General features: G+C 43.8%; 13 protein-coding genes across 13 annotated transcripts; 8 read left to right on the forward strand and 5 right to left on the reverse strand.

Moving 5' to 3' along the window:
- Positions 1-685: 685 nt before the first annotated feature.
- PUMCH_000579 (uncharacterized protein) lies at positions 686-2,185 on the reverse strand (the record flags this gene model as incomplete). Its single annotated transcript, XM_063019658.1, has 1 exon — positions 686-2,185. The coding sequence occupies one exon, from the start codon at positions 2,183-2,185 to the stop codon at positions 686-688; it is 1,500 nt and encodes a 499-aa protein (XP_062875728.1).
- A 1,509-nt stretch (positions 2,186-3,694) lies between these two features.
- On the forward strand, positions 3,695-4,522 carry PUMCH_000580 (uncharacterized protein; the record flags this gene model as incomplete). Its single annotated transcript, XM_063019659.1, has 1 exon — positions 3,695-4,522. One exon carries the CDS (start codon positions 3,695-3,697, stop codon positions 4,520-4,522), a length of 828 nt encoding a protein of 275 aa, XP_062875729.1.
- Positions 4,523-5,018: 496 nt separating this feature from the next.
- Positions 5,019-7,358, forward strand: PUMCH_000581 (uncharacterized protein; the record flags this gene model as incomplete). Its single annotated transcript, XM_063019660.1, has 1 exon — positions 5,019-7,358. The coding sequence occupies one exon, from the start codon at positions 5,019-5,021 to the stop codon at positions 7,356-7,358; it is 2,340 nt and encodes a 779-aa protein (XP_062875730.1).
- Positions 7,359-7,772: 414 nt separating this feature from the next.
- Positions 7,773-8,732, forward strand: PUMCH_000582 (uncharacterized protein; the record flags this gene model as incomplete). The annotated part of the gene is made up of 1 exon (XM_063019661.1): positions 7,773-8,732. One exon carries the CDS (start codon positions 7,773-7,775, stop codon positions 8,730-8,732), a length of 960 nt encoding a protein of 319 aa, XP_062875731.1.
- Positions 8,733-9,206: 474 nt separating this feature from the next.
- On the forward strand, positions 9,207-9,932 carry PUMCH_000583 (uncharacterized protein; the record flags this gene model as incomplete). The annotated part of the gene is made up of 1 exon (XM_063019662.1): positions 9,207-9,932. The coding sequence occupies one exon, from the start codon at positions 9,207-9,209 to the stop codon at positions 9,930-9,932; it is 726 nt and encodes a 241-aa protein (XP_062875732.1).
- Positions 9,933-10,064: 132 nt separating this feature from the next.
- On the reverse strand, positions 10,065-10,496 carry PUMCH_000584 (uncharacterized protein; the record flags this gene model as incomplete). Its single annotated transcript, XM_063019663.1, has 1 exon — positions 10,065-10,496. The coding sequence occupies one exon, from the start codon at positions 10,494-10,496 to the stop codon at positions 10,065-10,067; it is 432 nt and encodes a 143-aa protein (XP_062875733.1).
- A 678-nt stretch (positions 10,497-11,174) lies between these two features.
- Positions 11,175-12,059, forward strand: PUMCH_000585 (uncharacterized protein; the record flags this gene model as incomplete). The annotated part of the gene is made up of 1 exon (XM_063019664.1): positions 11,175-12,059. The coding sequence occupies one exon, from the start codon at positions 11,175-11,177 to the stop codon at positions 12,057-12,059; it is 885 nt and encodes a 294-aa protein (XP_062875734.1).
- Positions 12,060-12,289: 230 nt separating this feature from the next.
- Positions 12,290-13,357, forward strand: PUMCH_000586 (uncharacterized protein; the record flags this gene model as incomplete). The annotated part of the gene is made up of 1 exon (XM_063019665.1): positions 12,290-13,357. One exon carries the CDS (start codon positions 12,290-12,292, stop codon positions 13,355-13,357), a length of 1,068 nt encoding a protein of 355 aa, XP_062875735.1.
- A 1,120-nt stretch (positions 13,358-14,477) lies between these two features.
- PUMCH_000587 (uncharacterized protein) lies at positions 14,478-16,040 on the forward strand (the record flags this gene model as incomplete). Its single annotated transcript, XM_063019666.1, has 1 exon — positions 14,478-16,040. One exon carries the CDS (start codon positions 14,478-14,480, stop codon positions 16,038-16,040), a length of 1,563 nt encoding a protein of 520 aa, XP_062875736.1.
- A 110-nt stretch (positions 16,041-16,150) lies between these two features.
- Positions 16,151-17,128, reverse strand: PUMCH_000588 (uncharacterized protein; the record flags this gene model as incomplete). The annotated part of the gene is made up of 1 exon (XM_063019667.1): positions 16,151-17,128. One exon carries the CDS (start codon positions 17,126-17,128, stop codon positions 16,151-16,153), a length of 978 nt encoding a protein of 325 aa, XP_062875737.1.
- Positions 17,129-17,706: 578 nt separating this feature from the next.
- PUMCH_000589 (uncharacterized protein) lies at positions 17,707-18,213 on the forward strand (the record flags this gene model as incomplete). Its single annotated transcript, XM_063019668.1, has 1 exon — positions 17,707-18,213. The coding sequence occupies one exon, from the start codon at positions 17,707-17,709 to the stop codon at positions 18,211-18,213; it is 507 nt and encodes a 168-aa protein (XP_062875738.1).
- A 68-nt stretch (positions 18,214-18,281) lies between these two features.
- On the reverse strand, positions 18,282-19,025 carry PUMCH_000590 (uncharacterized protein; the record flags this gene model as incomplete). The annotated part of the gene is made up of 1 exon (XM_063019669.1): positions 18,282-19,025. One exon carries the CDS (start codon positions 19,023-19,025, stop codon positions 18,282-18,284), a length of 744 nt encoding a protein of 247 aa, XP_062875739.1.
- Positions 19,026-19,690: 665 nt separating this feature from the next.
- PUMCH_000591 (uncharacterized protein) lies at positions 19,691-20,683 on the reverse strand (the record flags this gene model as incomplete). Its single annotated transcript, XM_063019670.1, has 1 exon — positions 19,691-20,683. The coding sequence occupies one exon, from the start codon at positions 20,681-20,683 to the stop codon at positions 19,691-19,693; it is 993 nt and encodes a 330-aa protein (XP_062875740.1).
- Between the last annotated feature and the right edge of the window lie 1,698 nt (positions 20,684-22,381).

Consider the following 22,381-nt stretch of genomic DNA (forward strand, 5'->3'; position numbering starts at 1 on the left):
TACTATGAAAAATATGTCTCAAATTGATTAATTGTTTCTGTTTGTGTCCAATGAGGGATCATTACTAGTATTTGTCACAATTACTCCGAATCTTTATAGCTACTGTAATTTCAGAAAGCAGAAACATCTTTACACTATATAGCTATCTGTCTCAGCATTAGACGAATTTTCGAATTTTTTTGGCGCGGCAGGGGCCGTTGTTTCCTTTACAGACAAATCTGTAGCGACCTTTATTTGGAATGTCTACAAGCTTGACAACTTGATCCTTCTCAGGAGGCTTGCGTTCAGACATGTCGTATGGGGGAGGATAGGAGTTCATGAACTCCTCAGCGTAGGCACTGGCGGCGGTTGCAAGGGCGACGAGGACGTACAAGAGCTTCATGGTCAAAAAGTGGATACTTGCAGAACGCATCAAATCGTCTCTCATTATATACCATTTGGAAGTAATGATCAATTCGAACCTGGAGAGATCGCCTTGATGCGCGGCGATCGCATCAGTCATATCCTTACAAGCTTACAAAGGAATACTATCTCAACTATTCAAACGTACATTGTGCAATAGATTAGTGATCTTCGAAACAATTCGAACGATAAAATGACGAAAAAATTAGTTAGGCAACACCTTCTTCAGGTTGAGAGCCCGGAATTCAAGGAGTGATCACTGGATCGGAGCTTGCGCCGATCCTCATGGCTCCAAATTGATGGCCTCGCCATCTTCATGGCGGAATTTCTCGAGGAACTCCTCTTCTTGGCGTTGTTTCTCTGCTATAGCGCGGGCAGCCATTTTCTTTCCGAAGAACACCGATGTCACAGTCAACAGCACAGTTGCAATACATACCCAGGCTACAAGAATTCCGTAGTTACGTCCCAAGGCGCCCTTGTAAGTGTCGAAAATGATGACTTTGGTAATCTCGTATGAGGCATGAATAGGCATTGCGTACGAGTAACGGTAGAAGGCAGGGGTAAGCGCAATTGGAGAGAAGGTAGCGGAAATGTTTGCGACAACCCAAAACAACAACCAGAAACCAATCATGGGTGGATAGACCATAATGATCAACATTCCAGCTACCTCGTTGATACCGCCCACAGCCCACATGGTCAAGAAGTTGGTGGCCCAGTATACTGGCCAGCCACCTTTGCCAAAAGCCTTGGTGAAGTCGACCTGAAACGCAAGTGAGACCATGGAAAAGAAGAAACTCAAAACAAGGAAACTGATAATTGTAGAGCCAACACGATAGAGCAAAAACTGCACTGGCTTTACGTTCATCTTAGCAACTTTTGGATAGACAGTGGAGAAGAAGTTGAAAGAGAAAAATGTAAGAATGACCATGTAAATGAGACCCACCTGTGCTGGAGCAGTGATCACTGCATCGGTGAAGGGAATACCGTCAATCTTGAAGAATTCTAGCGACGAAGCTGCCACTTTAACAGCGTTAATATCGGCGAAAATATCCGAGGTGTTCTTTCCGGTCATCATGTTGTCTATGATAGATCCCTGCATGCGAAGAAACATGTCGTTGATTCTTGCCACGTTTGGAGTGACATATGAGTTCATGGCCAAATAGTCTCTTCCGGTTTCGTAATAGGATACAACAGAGTTGTAAGAGACATTGTAAGCTGTGTTTCCCGCCTCTATAGCATTGAGTAAGTTAGCGGTAGCATTGGGCTTGACATAAATGGAAGACCAGTAGTGTTGATGGTGGACCTGTTTCTTTACCTCGTCAAAGATACTGAGGCCATCCTTTGCGGCCAAAGCAGAAAATTCAGAGGAGTTGTATATTTTCCAGTCACCCAAGAAATGAGCCTGAGACGTGTTCAAAATTTGGCGCACCGAGTTTCCAATAAATGGCTCCATGCCATCGACGATCTGATCATCCTCGATGACCACAAGCATTCGAAGATTCTTGTAACGCAGACTTCTGTCGAAATATGAACCCCAGTAGATGGAAAACACTGCCAACACAAAAACAGCCATGATGAGGTAGATGCGAAGTGTTTCAAGGTAGATGCCTTTTCTGCCCTCCCGCAATTGCTCATTGAAGAAAGACAACTTGCTTTGCACGCGCAGAAGAAGTGTCTCTGTACGTTTGAGACTTTGCAGCTCTACTTCCGTTCCACGGAATTGTTGCACCTCGGCGCTGTTGTCTGATGCGTTAGATGGGAGACTTTCTTTAGATAAATCCATTGTCACAGATTATATTAGGTGGAGAAGTTATGTAATCGAGAAGATCTATATAGTATCAGTGGGCGAGATGAGGGATGATCTTAGTGGTGGTAGTCTAATTCTCGGATGAGGCAGATGCGACAATTGCGGTGTTCTGAATTTCAGTCACTGAGAAATGAAGGGAAATAGACCAACTTATATAGATATAGCGGTTATGAGCGGTATATGTCTAATGCCGCACTGCGTCTGTGTACTTGGCAGCAGCGGCGAAACTACCCGAACAGTGCACTGCCGAAGATTATTAATCTGAAAGTGTTACGTAAGCCCTGATTAGAATCAGGAACCTTCCGAGACCGAGACTTCAGCTTTTCTGCAGGATATACCGATATGAACGAAAACCACTAGAATTGTGAAATTCTGAGAGCAACCGACGTGAAAATTTTATTTTCTTTCAATTTTAGATAGCACATCTAGATTGCGCCATTTTTTTGGAAAACTTTCCATCTTTTTATGCATAGTTCCAGGGAATACTGTTGTAGGCAACATAGATCTCTTGCGTATAGATGTCGGCCCGATCTGTCAGTTGCAGGATCGGTGACGGATATAAGACGGCGGACGAAACCAACCACAGTTGGAAGCCCGGAGCTACCTGCAGTATTTCGGTAAAAATGACAGGATTCCGAAGTGGAAGAAAGGAGCCTTGCAGTCGTAATTTTGAAAATGCTTTTACGCGGCTATTGAGTTCAAGATTATTAATATCTTCATGGGACCTTGTATTTTTTCCAAAAAGGTTTGTGGTCATACATTCTGAAGTTAATGTGTTTAGTAATGGTTGCGAGCCAATCGTTCCATGGTAATCATTGATGAACAATTAATAGTGAGAAGTCCGGTTAAAAAATTATTGTCCTTTATATTTCTGAATTGATCTATCCTACATTGCTAAGCCAATTTATCTTTGAGAAAAAATCGGATAGAACATCGAAGTCTTAGGACAACGAAGATGCGGAAAGACGCGTAATGGAATACCCTCTTGAAGTTTCCAAAAGTACTCCATTCCCAAATTGTCAAACGAGACCTGCCTCAAACTTCAATCGTCTCTATCGTTTCTTAGGGCAATATACCCCGATAAACAACGTGAGAGCATGAAAAATCCTAGCGAATTGAAAAAAAAAAAGAATGTAATTTCATTCAAACCAAAAGAGGGTTCCAGTGATTATGTTCGTATGTGTTTCCAGGCGTTTTTGCTGTATCTGTGGAAGCCCATCCTGCTTACTAACATCACTGGCTGCAAATTGTTCAACAAGCACAAAACAATTGCACATCAAACCTTAAAATGACAATTGACTTTCCAGAACCTTCTAGATATAATTCCATAAATGTTTGCGCTCAATTATTTGCGCGCAACATTTCGCGCCATCTGTTTGTAGGTGACTCATGGCTTCCCACTATATATACCCCCCGCCAGTATCACATAGAGGCTCATCTGGCTCGTATCACTTCCTCAAACTTAATTGACTACAGAAATACACAATGCCTCGTTTCATGCAAGTAGACGTCTTCACGGCGCAGAAATATATGGGCAACCCTGTGGCTGTGTTCTTCGACGCTGAGAATCTCACCACCGAAGAAATGAAGCGCATGTCGACGTGGACAAATTTATCGGAAGCAACCTTTGTTCATAAGCCAACGGTCGAAGGCGCGGACTACAAAGTCAGAATTTTCTCATTGGATGAGGAATTGCCATTCGCTGGACATCCTACTCTTGGGACGTGCCATGCCCTAGTAGAGTCAGGAGTCGTCACTCCAAAAGACGGCAAGATTTATCAGCAGTGTGACGCGGGACTTGTGGAAATCTCTGTAAAAGATGGCAAGTACTCGTTTAAATTGCCATATGCTAAGCGTCAAGAGCTCTCTGTAGAGAGTCAAAATGAAGTGGAGAAGGCATTGAAAGGCCCAGCTATATTGAATCTGGCCATCTATGACGTGGGGCCTGTTTGGCTTACAGCTGAGTTGGCCTCTGGTGCGGATGTTGTGTCTCTCAAGCCAGACTCCCAAGATCTTTCTGTAGTGAGCAAGAAACTCGGAGTATGTGGAGTTCAGGTGATTGGTCCATGCGCAGAAGAGGCTTCCTACCAGGTGAGAACATTTGCTCCTGCAATTGGTCTTGTAGAGGATCCAGCTTGTGGTTCGGGCGCTGGCGCCACGGGTGCTCACCTTCGTGAATTCCATGGCAAGGCCGGAGGGTTCAGCTTAAGTCAAGGTATTTCTATTGGCCGAGATGCAAAAATAGATCTCCATATTGCTGAAAAGATATCTGTCGGCGGTAATGCTGTCACTGTCATCGAGGGTACATACTAGGGATTGGTAGCGAATCCAACGTGAAGACGCGAAATGGCATCGAGGAATTTCGCAAGTAGAACTTTTTCAAATGGAAAACATGAGCTTTCGTTCAGCATCTTTGTCCTTATGCAAGCCATGTGTTGAATCCTTCTATCTTATATGAGCAATTGGCTGCAGCATCAATTGGATATATCCCTGTTTCAATTTTCTATTTCTTTTTAAAAGTCGTCTAATCCTAAATTTCACAATTATCTCGCGTCAATACTATGAACTGAACACTGACATCACCTTTCGTAAAGGCTAATAAATACAACCGTCAGACCTCAACAAGCCAACAACTTGGGCCTATAAAAATCGATTCGAGCAAAATTCGGTCCCACCAATTTCCATTTTTAAATTTCACGCTCCAAATATCCAATTTCTTACGCTCCAATCCCACGTTCCCTTTTCAAACTCTACTAGTACTTCGCGATCTCATGTACCTCTTTCCACCCAACTAATACTACAACACACCATGTCTTCAGCGACAGGCTACTCCAATGGCAAATCGCAGCTAAGGCAGCGTACCGGACACGAGAAAACAAAACCGTATCTCGGGACCGAGGAGTACGTGGAAGAACTCATCGAAAAGACATCCACGCTTTCGCTCAAAGAACAAACTCCTCAGCTGCTGCAATTATGGCTCTGGAAATACTTCGTGTCTCCGCTCATCTTAACTGCAATCGCTGCTTTTGTTAGACTCTACGGTATTGGAGATAATCAGAGCGTGATCTGGGACGAGGCTCACTTTGGAAAGTTTGGATCATACTACATCCAACACGAATTCTACTTCGATGTGCATCCTCCATTGGGCAAATTGTTGGTTGGCCTCTCTGGATGGTTGGCTGGCTTTGATGGTGTCTTCAAATTTGATAGCGGAATGTCGTTTCCAAAGGGCTCGCACTTTACATATATGAGGGTGTTCAATAGTGCGTTTGGCATTCTCTGTACCCCATTGGCGTATTATTCTGCGGTGGAATTGAACTTCAGTATGTGGAGTAGCTGGACAGTGGGGCTTTCTGTTGCCCTTGAGATGCTCTCGCTCATTCTTTCGCGATTCATTCTTCTAGACTCGATGCTTATGTTCTTCACTGCTGCCACGTTCTTCTGCCTCACAAAGGTGCACACCTTGAGTTTCTCCCAGCAATTGATCTCTTTCCGTGGTGCTCTCTGGACGGCTTTGCTCGGATTGTCTATCGGCTGCGTTTGTTCTGTCAAGTTGGTGGGTCTCTTCGTCACTACCTTGGTAGGCCTTTACACGGTGTACGACCTCTTGGTCAAACTCTGCCAAACGCAAATCACAGACGAGAAGAACGCGAAATTCAAGATCTCCTACTTTAAATATTTTTCGCACTGGGTGTTCCGTGTGGTAGGTTTGATCGCTATACCCATTGCGGTCTACGTGTTGTCATTTGTAGTTCACTTCAAGGTCCTTTCAAAATCAGGTACTGGTGATGGCTCCATATCTACTCTATTGCAAGGTACTCTTGAAGGTAACTCTTTGAAGTATGGTCCTAGATCGGTCGCCTATGGATCCTTGGTGACAATCAGATCCCAGGGCCTATCTCCAAATATTCTTCACTCCCACGGCCATTTCTACCCTGAGGGCTCCCGCCAGCAACAGCTCACCACGTATGGGTACAAGGACGATAACAATGAATTCATCTTTGAGTTTGGCTTAGAAACCTCGAAGCTGCAAAATAGATTTGCTACACTTCAATATGATCCTGAGTCGCCAGATACGATTTTAGACTATAATACTATCATCAAAGACGGTGACACTGTCCGTATTCAACACAAATCGACTGGTGCATTCATCCACTCCCACTCAATTGCAGCCGCGGTGCTGAAGTCTCAGTACGAAGCTACCTGCTATGGTGGACTTCATCTCGAAGACGAAAAAGACGATTGGGTCATTGAGATCCAAACACAATCACAATCTCCTTCTCCAGATTTTCAAAACGAAGACCCTGAAGAGCTTCATCCAGTTTCCACAAATTTCAGATTGAGACACAAAGTTTTGGGCTGTTATTTGGCTACGACTGGCTACTCTTACCCTGCTTGGGGATTCCAACAAGGAGAGGTGGTCTGCAAACATGCAATTTTTGCTCTGGACAAGAGCACATGGTGGAACATTGAAGACCACGTGAATGACAAGCTTGCGATGCCAAATGTCAGTTATGTGCCTCCTAATCCTAACTTCTGGAAGGAGTTTATTTTGTTGAATTATGGAATGATGGCTTCAAACAACGCCTTAGTGCCAGACAACGATCACTTCGATCCGCTCGCTTCTTCTTGGTGGGAGTGGCCAATTTTAAGAACAGGCTTGCGTATGGCCGCGTGGCACGCGTATTCCGTGCGCTACTTCCTCATGGGGCATGTTTTCATCACATATCTCTCCACGATTTGTATTCCAATTGCGATTATTGTTGTTTTTGCTACTCTTTTGAGAGGACAGAGACAATCTCTAGACTTGAACGTAATGGGAGCTGATTGGAACTTTCATTTATCGGCGGGCATTCTCCCTATACTAGGTTGGGTTTTGCATTACCTTCCATTCGTCATCATGGCCCGTGTGACATATCTTCACCACTACGTGCCTGCGCAATATTTTGGCATCTTCATTTATGGTTACTTACTCGAGTATTTTGTATCTCGGAATAGTCCCGCTACAGTGAAATTCACCGTGTTCTCAATCATGTACATTTGCCTTGTTGGCGGTTTTTGGTATTTGCACCCACTTGCCATGGGCATGCGTGGACCTTTAGAAGACTACCACTATCTTCAACTTTTGAGCACATGGACCCTTGGTTAAGAGAAAAAACTTTTCAAAATGCGACACGACGATATTTCACTAACAGATCTGAGATACGTTGCCATCTTAACCACTCCCAGAAGTTTCTTCAACAAAGAAAGACAACTCAAGAATGCCCAATAAGAAGAATTCTCCAATTTGACGAAAAAATTCGTGAATGTTGTCTATTATCATCCCCTCTTTTTTATTGAGATTCCCGTTTAGTACCGAAAGCCCTTTTCTCGGAGATTGACCTGCATCCAGCACACATTTGAAGTTGGAAAATAACACCGTCAGATAAGTCCCTCTCATATTCAACGTACGGACGCCAAAACACAATAATTAGCCGGCTATTCATACCCAAAACATTCTTAGAATTAACTCAGTGCTGCTAACCCGCAACTAAGTCCTCTCATAGCTCATACTCCCATCACCATGGAATACAATCCAGCGTACCTCGACGAGGAAGAACTACCCCAGCTCGACCAAGACCACAACTCTGGAGCCGTTGAGCAACAACAATACATACATGATACAGGTTTGAATGGAAACGGTCTGCCCCCAGACCCTCGTCAAGTTGTAGATGAGGAAGAGCTTTTGGCTGCTCAAGCAGCAGCTGATGCAGCAGTAGCTCAGCAACAACAACACGGTATTCCTGGAGGTGTTTTCGCCAATGTGGCCCAAGGATTGGTCGGCAAGAACAGAGACACGATGATGCAGTATTGGCAGGAAACAATCAATTCGATCGAACATGATGACCACGATTTCAAGAACCACCAGTTGCCCTTGGCACGGATCAAGAAGGTGATGAAGACAGACGAAGATGTGAAGATGATCAGTGCAGAGGCTCCAATTTTGTTTGCCAAAGGGTGTGATGTTTTTATCACGGAATTGTCTATGCGAGCGTGGATTCATGCTGAGGAAAACAAGCGCAGAACCCTCCAGAAGTCCGACATTGCCGCTGCACTCACTAAAAGTGACATGTTTGACTTCCTCATCGATGTCGTTCCACGTGAGGAGGAGAAACCCAAGAAGTCGTATCCACAACATCGTCCCAGTTACGGCCATACACCGCTGCAACTCAACATGCTCAACCAACCGCACATGCAACACATGCGAGGCAACGTTCCTCCAGGACCCCCAGGTGCCCCTGGCCATCTACAGCAGCCTGGTGGAGCTCCGATTGCGGGTATTGTGGGCGACAAGAGAGAATCGGATGTTGGTCTTATCAAAACCGAGCTTCTGCAACAGGCCATGCCGGGCATGAAGGGTACGCAGTCGCCAGACGGGCAGCCGTCGTCACACAACGGAACACACATGTCGCCTCCGCAGCGAGCAGGAGACGAGAAACTGGAGATGTATGGGAACTACTCACACTACGAAGGAAACTACTAGGACTCTTTTACTTCTAGGCTTTCATATTAGGGGGCTGCACGCTAGAACCTATTGCTGACCCCGACCCTACTATTTTGGCTACTATCTAATAATTGTTATAAATGACTGCGTGATGGAATGTGTAGTTTGTGAAAGAGTGGATCAGATCAAATCGATTGTCTCATGAGGTGCATACACTGTGCAGAACTGCCCAAAGACCGACCCGGACTTCGGTGACAGCAAAACCCAAAGTTTGCCATGGAATCGGCCATACAGAATAAACCGTAAATACAAAGCTGACTTTCCTTCGCAGTTCGCTCTGATCCGATCCAAAAACCCGAAATAAATCTCCTCTGCCGTCTAAACCTGCTCCAATGTCCCCCCACATAGCTCTACTCCAATAACGCACTCCCACTAGTTGCATGCACTCACAGCACTTCACCTGGAGCCAACTAATTTGCTTCGCTCCCCACAGCAATCTCGCCACTCTGGGCCATGTATAAATTCGCCAGTGTATTGCGGCGGCTGCGGATTATCAATTGTGCATCGACAAGTCCTTTGCTTCGATATCGGACACTGTTACACATCTCCAGAATGAACTTGATGACTATCTCTCAGCTGCTTGAGGAGGCCTACAACAAGCACAAAATTGTGCCAGACGTGGTCGACAAGTTCGATACCCATGGCTTGTTAACAATTGAGTATTCTCCAGAGTCATTGGTCACATTGGGCAACACCTTAAAGGTGAAAGACACCCAGAAGAGTCCCAAGATTCAGTTCACACTCAATTCACCCAACCAGGAGGAAGAATTGCAGGTGGAGCAAGAGGATCGATTCTTGTTGGTTCTTACGGATCCAGATGCGCCATCTAACTCAGACCATAAGTGGTCAGAGTATTGTCACTGGATTGCTAAGGATCTCACTTTGAACACCAATAATGCCCAAGAAGATAGCTTGTCGACTGTGTTAGACCTCAGCAAAGCCACACACATCGTTCCGTATGAGGGTCCAGCACCTCCAGAAAAGACTGGCAAGCATCGCTATGTGTTTTTGTTGTACAAGCAGGATCCAAGCGTGAAGTACGAGCCCCCAAAGGATAGACCTACTTGGGGTACGGACACTCCGGGGCTGGGCGTGGCGGAATGGATCAAGTCTGTTGGAGGAAAGTCTCAACTTCTTGGAGTGAACTTCTTCTACGCACAGAACGAGGTCCAGGAGTAAACTCAGCGTCCCATGTATCATATATTTTTGTAGCATCGATGAATGAAATCTGATTTCAAAAAGCGGAATTAGCGTTCATAGACGTAGTCACTCGTCGGCACTTTCTCAATTAGAGTCTTTGCTTGTGGACTCTCACCTAGCCCTTGCCGAACTATAATCCTTCGGGCTGGCCACCAAACCCTTACCCTTGGTAGCTCCTCTATAAATAGTCTCTATAATATCGATCATTTCCTGTTTGTTATCTATTGTGAAATTGAGCTTGTTGTTGTTTCCTGTTCCAAAGTCACACATCATGTGCTTATTACGGAAAAAGAACATCACCGTGCATGGATCATAGAGCTCATACATTTCGTTGAAGTCTGGTACCTGCTCGATGTCACAAACATAGATGGCTGCAAAATTCTTCACCTTCTCTGCTATTCCATAGAGAACCTCATCCATAATCATACACGTTCGATCGTGATCTCTGCCAAAGCGGATTATGACGAGTCGCTGGTCCTCGGATAGAATGGCCTGGTCTACGTGCCACCCTGTACGGAGGTGAGTTAGAAAGATTGAACTCATGATTTCGTAGGTTGCAGTTAGTAGTTAGTAGTTGGATTGAAGGTGTATATGTGAGACGTGTGCGAAAGTAACATTGGTGTAACATTTATGATAGATGAGAAAGTGATTAAAAAAATTGACTCTTGTTACAATTTTGGTTCTTGTTGTGAAAAATTAATTTGTGCTCTTGCAGCTTTAGTTTGAAGCACTCGAGTTTTATGTTTTGGTACAACTGAACTCATTTCTCACATTTATCAGAAAATCATTTCAGATAAATTAATATGTTGCACATATATTAGGAAGGACAGCTATTTGACGAGTTGATTCTGCCAGGAACCAAAAAAAAATTCCCGTACATTGGTATCTTTTAAGTGAATGAATGAGACCACTAAATGGAATTTACATAAGAAGAACAATGAATTGACTGATGGGCGCATGAAAGCAAGGAAACGCTTTTTTATTCACACTTCAATTTCATAATATCTCAAGAAGGGCAGTGTCTGACGTGTGCAAATGTAAAAGAACAATCGAAGGGAATTGCCGAAAAATAAAAGTTCCCCTTCACAATTCAAATTCTTTGGGCTATGGCTCTTATCCATATCAATGGAATTAAAATCAGCGGCGACGATAATCACCTAAAGTGAGCCTCATATGTCTCTGACTTTGTGGTTGCAATTCGCTACGCTTTCTTCTCACTAGATGCCACTGTATCTGAGGAGCAATCACTCTCATTCTCGAGGTGGCTGGCATAAAAGAGATGGCAAATATCACAAAATACCGCTGCAGGAAAGTGTCTTTAATGTTCGACCCAGTAGTTCTTCACGACCTGATACAGCAGACAGCGCCAAAACATACCACGGGTGGGGCAGTTTTTTTGGCTACTTCAGCAATGGAAAATCAACGCGACAAATTCAATTTGATTCAAGTCAATTATGTGCCCACGAAAAATTAGCGCTCCTCCAGCGCCCACTGATTCAAGGTTCTATATCTACACATGAGGAATTCAACATGTGTAGGTACTTGGCCAACCGAACAAATTTCTCGAAATCAGGTAGATTTTACTTTCCATGGTCGATCAATGTAACTTTGGGGGTTAATTCACCTACCTGTGAATCGATATTTGACACCGAGAAAATGCGCCAGGCGCTTCAAATAACAAGCGATCCTGATTTCTCAGCTATATACCTTCTACGAATGTTAGTAGAAAAAGAAGGTGACATTCCTATGCTTGTGCTACAAGTAGATCGAATGTTGGAGAACGAGATATTTATGGCTCTAGCTACCTTTGTTGCTCACAACGAACAGTCATTCGGAGCAGAGTCATCGATAGCCTTAGAAACAGTTTCGCAAAACAATGCAAGTTCCTCTTCTATTCCAATAGTTGGACTAGCTCTTTTACATGTTGGTGATGCATCGATACAACGAGTCTACCTTGGAGGATTACCTAAAAATAACGATAACGATACTCATAGGATCCTAGAAGATATAATGAAGGCCGTCAATTTCGAAAGAAGCGACCTCTTTCAATTGGGAATCAAAAGTGCCGCTTTTTTAGATATTGAAGAAAACACGTCTCTCAAATAGTCAAGCCCCTCACTACTCAAAACATTCAAGGCTACGAAAACAAAGTAAAACAAAATGGCCTGAAAAAAACCATTTAATAAAAAAACCAAATTTAATTTGAAATGAAATTTCCACCCAATCGTAAATCATCCATTGTTCTATCTAATCAGACAGACCCCAAATTCACGTGATCTCATCTGTTGAATGTAATCTCCACAAATCATCTCCACAACCCATCCAACTTCCAAAAAATGGCCGAAATCGAACTTGGCATCACTGCCGACATGCACGTCCATCTTCGTGATGGAAAAATGATGGAACTTGTAGCTCCAACCGTCAGAGAAGGTGGTGTGTCCATCGCATACATCATGCCCAACTTGGTTCCACCAGTAACCACTATTGACAGGGTAGTTGAGTACAAAAAGCTGCTCCAAGCATTGGCCCCAAAAACTACATTCCTTATGAGTTTCTATTTGTGCAAGGAGCTCACGCCAGAACTCATTAATGAGGCTGCAAAGCTTGGAGCTATCCAAGGTGTGAAATGCTATCCTGCTGGAGTGACAACCAATTCTGCTGCTGGAGTTGATCCAAATGATTTCTCGTCCTTCTACGGAATCTTCAAAGCCATGGAGGAGAACAACTTGGTGTTGAATCTTCATGGTGAGAGACCACCTTCCAAAGATGAAGATATCCATGTTCTCAACGCCGAGCCCAAATTCCTCCCAGCGCTCATCAAGCTCTCTCAGGACTTCCCCAACCTTAAGATTATTTTAGAGCACTGCACAACTAAGGCTGCTATTGATACTGTTCGCTCTCTTCACAAGGAGAACCCTAACTGTAAGGTGGCAGCTACTATCACCGCCCACCATCTCTACTTGACAATCGACTCTTGGGCCGGAAATCCTATCAATTTCTGCAAGCCTGTTGCTAAATTGCCTGAGGATCTTCGTGCTTTAGTGGATGCTGCCACCAGTGGAGAGCCATACTTCTTCTTTGGGTCAGACTCTGCTCCACACCCAATTGAGTCTAAGGCTAGACATGTTGGCGTCTGTGCTGGTGTTTTCACTCAATCGCATGCCATTGCCTATGTGGCTGAGATCTTCCATGCTGCCGGAAAATTGGAGAACATTAAGAAATTCGTGTCGGACAACGGAGTTGCCTTCTACGGACTTTCATCTGATGATGTGATCAGCAAAGATACCGTTGTTCTCGTGGAACGTGAGAATTACGTTCCGGAGATCATCGGCAACGACACCCTCAAAGTTGTTCCATTCAGAGCAGGTGAAAAATTACGTTACGCTGTTGAATGGAGAAGCTAACAATGTAAATATACTTTATAACACACATAAAAGAACCTCTACTAACCAAACCGTCCTTCACATAATATGTTTCAGATCTCTCAAGTTGGACTTTTTACCAAGAGAAATGGGCGGCGTTTGCACAAACTTGAAGCGCCTATGGCAGTGGTTAGGAGATGCGATTAATATTACTTGCAGCCGCGTACTGCAGACAACTGCACTGTGAACGTGTCAGACCGAACTCTATTAACGCGTTACAATAATTTACATAAATTGGTCTTGAAATGTCATACAGGTACCACAGGAGCCAATCCATGATTCCGTGTGGATGTCATGTATTTCATATTTGTCCGCGGATACACATCGCCACTCTTGACGATAGAGACGAAGAGGCCGCGGAAAGAAGTGAAAAAGAAAGATCGGATTTAAGAAGCAATGCGCCGGATCCCATAAAACATGAACTTCGGTGAGATTGCCAAGAAATATAAGCGAAGATATACGGAAGGCTTGTTGTCGTTTGACTGTGTCTTCCAGATATTGCTCTGCATGTAATGGATTCCGAAATCAGTCCTGTGGAAGAGACGGAAACAGCCAACCACGTTGCGAGAGCTGGACTTACTCTATGATGTCTAAATTAACCCACGAGGATACTGGAACGGCACATTACCGGCTGCAAATGTCAAACGGTTTTCTTTCGAGCAATGGACCAATGTGCGTGTCAATACAATAGTTTAGCCGGAGTGCGTCAGCGATAGTGCACTCCGTACAATTGAGATCCAAACTTATCTACTGACCGACATGTATGGTAATTGCCACGTAACGCAAAAAAAAAAGGCAAATTTCCGCTCGGCAAATCAGAAGTCATACTAAATCAGAAAAATTCTGACCCCGGAATCCATTCCTGTCTTCTAATTCTCTATAACGGCTGCTCAACGTGGTACCTAGATCCTGCAGCGATCACCATCAGTGCCGCACGAAGGTAAAATTAAGTGCAGCTTGTACGCACGAGCTTCGTATCGATGATAGGAAGTTTTCACGCGCCGTTCACAAGCTTCCACTATAAAAAGACGCCAGTTCCCTCACTAAACACATTTTCTACCCAATTCTAACACATACTAATCCTCTGCAACCACTAGCACTCATGGCATCCAGAGATTTACCACACTCCTTCAGCGAGGGCCTTTTTGGCTGGGTCAAGAGACTTCCTGAGGAAATCGCCTACAAGCCCCCAAAAGAATACGACGAACATGGAGAAGAGAAAAAGGTCACCGGCAGTAAGTTGTGGCCAGCATTTGTGTCGGGCGCTGGTTTGTTTTCCGACGGTTATGTGAACAACTCCATCTCTACTGTCACCACATGCTTGTCGCTTATTTATGGATCAAAGTATAAAGACTCCAATGCCATCTCTAACATTTCTGCCATTGCATTTGCAGGTACGGTGATCGGCCAGTTGGGTTTTGGTTATATTTCTGACCACTTTGCTCGTAGATCGGGTATGCTCATCGCTAACGTGATGCTTATCTTCTTTACTCTTCTCTGTGCTGTAGCCACTTGGGGCAAAACTCCAGAGGGCTTGTTCACTGCCATCACTGTATTCAGATTTTTCTTGGGTATTTCCATCGGTGCTGAATATCCTACTTCGTCGGTCATTGCTGCTGAGTTCGCTAACCAGTTGCCTCCCGGACATAGAAACAGATACTTCTGTTGGTTTACCAACTTCGCAATCGACTTCGGCTTCATTGTCTCTGCCTTTGTGCCATTGGTTTTGTTGTGGATTTTCTCCGAGCGCCACTTGAATGTTATCTGGAGACTCACCTTGGGTTTGGGCTGTATCCCTCCCTTCATGTTGTTCTTCATGCGTATGAAGATCACTGACTCAGATGCCTTCCGCAAGCTCAACATGAAGAAGGTCAAGAAATACCCAGTCTGGCTTATTGTTAAATTCTACTGGTTTAGATTGAGTATCGTGTCCATCTTGTGGTTCATCTACGACTTCTCTGCCTACTCATTTGGTCTCTACTCGTCTTTCATTCTCTCGGTCATCTTGCCAGGTGACAACATCTACAAGGCCTGGGGCTGGAATGTTGTCTTCAACTTGTTCTACATGCCTGGTGCCATTTTGGGTGGTTTCTTTAGTGACTACATTGGTCCTAGACTCACTCTTGTGACTGGTCTTGTGCTCCAAGGTGCCATTGGCTTCGGTATGACCGCTGGCTACCCATACTTGAAAGAGCACATTGCTGGTTTCGTCGTTGTCTTTGGTATTTTCACCACTCTTGGTGAGTTCGGTGCTGGTAACAACGTCGGATGCTTAGCTTCCAAGACTGCTGCCACTCCAATTAGAGGTCAATACTACGGTATCGCTGCTGCCACTGGTAAGGTTGGTGCCTTTGTTGGTGCCTACATCTTCCCAGTTATCATCAGACAACATGGAGGCTTCAAGAGCGACACTGGTATCCAAACTGCGTTCTACGTTTCTTCCGCTTTGTGTTTCTTCTCTGCCTTCCTTGCCTTGTTCTTCTTGCCATCTCTCGGCCAGGACGCCATCGAGAAGGAGGATGACGCATTTGTCAACTACTTGAGAGATAACGGTTATGATGTCACTCTCTTGGGTGACGTCGATGTGAGAGATGTCGAGAGCGACCAATCTGAGGACATGGACAAGAATGACCATGTCCAGACTTCCACTATTGTGGCAAAGTAATTTTTGTTTCCTTTCTTCTCTATATAGCATCTAGTTCTCGATGTCGCGACTAGTCACGACCACTTTTGGTTCTTTCACTTACATTTAATATATTGTGCTGAACAATTTGCTTAAAGTCTAGTGCCCTTGACGACAATAGGAATCATTCCGCCTGTAGATATGGTGAATCTTCTATGTCCAAAAACGACAATGAACAGTCGGATTGACCCGGCGTGAGTAGTAGTGGATATGAACGAGTGCTCCACAGCCTTAGCCTTGTCGACCACTCCAGTAGAGACATCCCAATCGTCTGCGAAGAGCTGCTGACAAAAACGATTGATTCTCACAGCATGTTCTACATCTGTCTCTCGGCGCGGACTGAAGAGTGAATCTTCCTCTGCAAAGCTAGGCTCACACTGGAACCCATGTGGTCCGAACCGTTGCTCAATCTCAGTTCGAGTGGACCGCTTATCGCACAAATTACCACCAATAGTCTCACGGAGATTTTCCACAATCACTGTCTTCTTTTCAGCAGGCTTGAGCCCATCCCAGGTGATCTTATGGGTCCAGCACGATCTCTGGAGCGGTGAAGCGTAGTACTTGGAGGGCAAAGGAGCACTGTGCTGGAGCACTTCTTTCTCCCACGCCATGTGGTTTTCTTGTGCCTGTTTTAAACCTATGTCCGTTAACATTGGATCTGGTGCATAAGTCACCTCACCATCTGTGGTCAACGTTCTCCATTTCTCGTTCCAAGCCGGCACGCCGTATTTATCTACTATGTAATTGTGGAAGCCCTGACCGTGACGCGCGCAGATGATCAATTTGTAGCTGACGTTTGGTTCAGCGTTCTCATTCAATTCTGCCAATTTTGCGCTGATCTGGTTCCATTCCAATTTCCGTCCCATTTGGCTATCCGTGTACCTGAACGCCAAATCGTCGGTTGCTTCGTCTGCTTGCACAAAGAACCCTGGAACAGTTTCAAAGTCCCATTTGAACTCATGTGGATTATTTTGACGTAATTGTTCTAAGGCTTCCCGGTATAGAATTTCAGTTTGTGGATTTTCGTGAGCATCTTCGAAATCACATTCGCTGGGAATGAGCAATGACATTGTATTTTGGTGAGCGGGAGTGCGAAGGAGATTCAAGTTGGGAATTTTGAGGGTGTGGCATAAGGGATCTATATATATAGATGTATTCTATTTCGCGATAGATTAGGCGATTACAAGGGATTTCGGAACGATTACCGCATTCGGAAAAGAGCACCGACTACCCAGAAATCGAACGTTTACTGTGCTCATAAGGTCAAATGAGTTGAAAATTGTTGAAATGATACAATTCCAAATTCCAATGGATCGTCAATTCGGAAATGATTATCCGTGTTCTATTGGTACTTCGGACTTGAGGAGCAAAAATTAAAAGAAAAATAGTATAATAAAATTTCCATGATTGTGAAAACAGCATTCAGACGTCTATTTATACGTTTCATACTGTTTTTTTTTTTGCGGTTCTGAAGCTGAGGCAAGGGCATCTCATCTACCCCAGATTCGTGATGAGCAGACTTGAACTAATTAATTTACAAACTGCGAAGCACGATATACCATAGGATTTAAATTAATCAACTCTTATTTGACAGGAACTCAGAAGCATTCTTCATATTTTACAAATTCTCCGTGTATCGACTGTGGAAATGGCTGGGAATTGCTCCATTTGCAACCAAAAGAAGGCAAACTACAAATGTCCAAAATGCCTCATCGGCTACTGCTCGCTCGTGTGTTACAAAGACCCTTCACATTCTCATGAACAGAAAGAACTAGCCGCAAAAGGAGAGCCAACGGCGGTAGAATCTGAACTTCAGGAGACTGCAAAACAAGAGACAGAACATACAGAAAGCCCCAAAGATGACAAAGCTATTAGCAGTCCAAAAGAGAAACTTTTTGAAAGAATTGCACAGGATCCACAGATCAAAAGCATGCTTTCTTGCAAGTCCCTACAAGTGCATCTAGCCGTTATCGTGAAGCTTCTTGAAGATTCACTGTTGACAAATGAGCCTATGTCTGAAAATCGAAGAGAAATTGCAAATATGCGCCTTTGCGAATTAAGAATGGGTGGAGCTAGCCAGAATGTATTGGTTGAAGAATTCGTGCAGCGTATACTACATGTGTACAACGAAAACGATCGTGAAGATTATAATTAATTATACAGATTACGCATGGTATCCAGCAAGCATGTTTCAAGTACAAAGCTCGTGTAATGCTGCATCACCTATTTGCCGGCCCACAAGGCCTTGGCACTGCTGTTCACCTTATCAGGTAAGTCGCAGCGATACAAGAATCCGCCCAAGTCGCCAGCACGATCCTCTGGGTCGATACTGACGTCAAATTCGTCGAGGTGCAAGTGAGCAGTCGTGATGAACAACTTATCGTCGTTCGCACCACCGAGGGCAGTCGAGGTAATTCTACAAGCCGGCAACACGTATTTGTGAAGTACCTCTGCATCAGAGTTGTATCTGATTACCAGAGATGTTCCAAAGACAGCATGATAGAACACACCGTCATTTGAGCGAGAGAGTCCATCCGGCTCTGGACTATCCTGTTCAGGAAACACGTTTCGCATGTCAATGAGGGGTTTGCGGTCCGATAATTCTTTTGTTTCATTATTGTAGTCAAACTGCCAAACTGTGAATGTCAAAGAGTCTGTCCAGTAGAACTTTGACCCATCCTTGTTGAAGGCTAACCCATTTGAGATCTGAGTGTTCTCTAGCATAATCTTCACAGACATATCGCTGGCATCAATACGATACAAGGTTCCCTCTGGCAAAACTCCTTCCTTTTTCGTGATTGGGAAGTCATTCATGGTTCCAATCCATAAGTTGCCCCAAGGGTCAATAATACCGTCATTAGAACGCATTCTCAGCGAAGTGGCATCATCGCTCGGGAACCTCAAGACATATTCAATTTGTTTCAATCGGAAATCGGCTTTGGCCAACCCAAATTTGGCGCAAACCATAACTACATTGGGATCTTTGGTCAAAAAGAGTGCACCAATTGACTCGCCTGGTACGTCAAGAGTGACGCATTCATGAGTTTCTTCGAAATTGTCATTGTCCAATGAAATTCTGTGCACTTCAGCAAGAATGATATCGACCCATAAAAGGGTGTTGTTGGTGGGGTTATACGTGATACCCTCCAAAAGTCTACCTCTATACGAGGGAAAAAGAATCTAATGTTAGTCCATAGTATCAATTGGGTGCAATTGAGTAAAGAGGAGTCAATTCATACGTTTGAAGCTGTGAGGGTCGTCGTCATTTGGGAACAAGATGTAGTTTGGAGTTATGAGTGGGGGTCCCACAGGTGAAAAGTGGGGGAGGGGAAAAAAGGTGAGATAATGATTCCCGGAGAAAAAACCGAGCTGACTATTACGGTATTAATTATTATAAATCTATAGTGGAGGAGCGATTCTTGAGAGTATTCAATTTGTGGTGCGTGCTAGATTTTATTTGCTAGTAAGAACAGAACGAATATGGAAGAATCAACTTGGATGCTGACTTGTTTGTCAAGAAACCAAATTGATTTTGTGAATACTATTATGTAATCCTTTGCTTGTGTTTGTACTAATTTGTAGCAAAGAAATGGTCTTCGATTCAGTAAATTTCTATATGATCCTTGACCGTTCTACTGAAGTTTTTGCCATTCGCGCGCAAGCTCAGCCATTGCTTCACTATTGAGCAGCGCATCTACCACTTCAATAGGAACTTGGCTTTCACTGTGTTCTTTTCTGCCCATCGCGCCCATGTTGGTCTCTGTAATCAAGCGTAGCTCGAATATACCATCCACGTCTTTTTCCAAGAGTTCCATCCATGTGAATAATAGCCCATCCCATTTTCTAGTGAAAGGATTTATGTCGATGATAGTCACCGTGTCGTAAGGGCTGGCAATATAGACGTCCATGATGTAGTCACGCAAGGGAAACTTAGATTGCGAAAGCACGTTCCGATGGAATTTCGAAATTGTGCTATGAATTTTCTCTTTGAGTCCCTCTAGAAACTGGTAATGATTCAAGTCTCTCTGGGACGCAGCTATGATTTCGCCGCCACGAACGAACAAGCGAAATTCTAGAGCAGGATTTAGTTCACTGATATGTTTTTTGATCACCAACTCTGGCTCCAAACTCTCGCCAGTATCTTTGTCTTCGCACTCGTCGTAGATATGTCCGTTTAAGTCATGCGTGATATGGTCTGATGCATTAAGAAGAAGATAAATATCATTCACACATGTGCACTCGAGCGAGTTATTAATCAAGATCCATTTGGCATCTTTTGGAGCAGACCAGTTGAGTTTAACGACTACTTTTCTCCATTTCGAAACTAAAGACTGAAGTTCCTGATGAAAGTCCATGAAAGGAGCAACGGGGTCAATGCTAGACGATTCTTCATCTTCCCAATCACTATAATCATTATCGCTATTTGCCTCCACTCTATCAATTATGGCTGAATTCGGAAGCCTGATACTTTCACTTCTGAGATACTCTAAAAAGGCTTGTGGAACGTCTTTGAATATTTTCGCAGCAGGAATATGATCCTCGAAGTATTTACTCCAATGTGAATATGCACAGGCATTGATTTGAGCACATGTCACGGGAGTTTCCTCGAAAATGTGGGCGGTCATGATAATCAAGAGGCGATGAGATGAGATATGATAAGATGAGAAGCGTTGAACTGAAAAATGAAGTATGAAATGAGTGATGAAAGATGCTCCAAGATACAATAAGGATTGTACTTTCTGTGTGCAAGTAATTAATTGAGATGGATTAGTTATCGCTTAGTCACTAATGATCGGTTGTATGTAAGCTAGTGTTGTAGACAATGTGAAATGAGGTTGTGGAGTAGAAATCAAGTGGCCATACTGATGAAAGCTACTGATGAAAGGAACGATTGAAAATACTGTGCAAATTTCGTCGTTTACTTCAAAAAATATTTACGGAGATGGATTTAAGTCCTTCAAAAGTCTGGTTTAGCATATCTAAGCAAAGTCTTGGTACTCACGAGAATTGGAAAGGAGCTGCGATATCAGTAAAACAAAAATTGCAGCACCACAATTGAGCACCTGTTTTTTACTGCACCACTCAGTGTGATCATAGTGCTTCATCAACGACGGGAAGGCGAGAAATAATTCACGTGGTCGAGTGTTAGGTGACGCATAGGGTACTACGACAAGAATACCGAATTAAGGATATTGAGCTAGATTTCAACGCGAGGATAAGACTCATTGACTGGAAAGTTCTGGATTAGGTTGATATGACAGCGCAGAAGCTTCGGGCCGCTATGATGGGCCGCCGCCTCCTCGTGATCTGACTAGTAGGTCGTCTCGGGATATAAACAGGGCTAGCTACCGCAGTTTACATGGGGCAACCATGACAGGTCGTTTGTTCAAGGTAAAACTTGGATAACTAGATCAACAGAGATGAATAGTCAACCTAACAAAAAGCAGACAATTACCAATTTCAAATAAAGGCAGAATCTCAGTGTTTTTGAATTGGAACTTGGCTAATAGGTTGAGCATGATTCTCTTTATGGCTAGTTCAGAACGGTAGCTTCATGGCTTTCCAGATCTTGCTAGTGTTCTTCAGCCTACGGGCCTTACTCAACTCCAATGCCAAAGATTTATGGACCAGGTATTGTCGCACACTCCCGTCTTGATTCAAAAAGTCTTTCTCCACTGTTTTGCGTATTGCTTGGTATGAAGGATTTGAGATAGCAAAGAGAGGGACTTGAAAAAAGTGGAAGTTCTTGATGTACAGATCATAGTAATCATCTTGTATATCGAAACATAGCTGACGGAATTCTTTCAAAGACTTTCTTCCCTTCTTTATGTCACCACTACTTTCAATTCTGAATGACTGACGAAGCTCTGTAGAGAGTTTCTCTAACTCCCTTCCGTACCGCTTCAATCTTTTTTTCTGAGTTTTGGTAGCAATATCTAAGGGCTTAGAGTCTCGCTTAAAATCTGTCACGCAAGTTTCAAGTACCTGCTGGTGGATATTAAAGAAATACCCCTGTAAGTTCAAAAGGCGCAACGATTCCTCACTGGCCTCGTAGTTTCCAAGAAACTCAGCAGTTGTCTCCTCGTATTTGTTCATGACCTCATTCATTTCTTCTGATAGTCTGCTTCCTATACTAACAGCTTCCTTGATTGCATTTACACACTGTACGCTATTTCCATCAAGCTGTATCTTCGGTATTTGTTGCTGATCATGCTCGTCAAATCGACGTTTCATGATGACTTGTAAAGAACCAAAGATGCAATTCTTGTTTGAGCCCTGAAATATTACACAGAGATCGTCCCACCAACTCATTTTGAAACAAT

The sequence above is a fragment of the Australozyma saopauloensis genome, chromosome 1, assembly GCF_035610405.1.
Source record: "Australozyma saopauloensis chromosome 1, complete sequence".
Classification (NCBI taxonomy): Eukaryota; Fungi; Ascomycota; class Pichiomycetes; order Serinales; family Metschnikowiaceae; genus Australozyma; species Australozyma saopauloensis.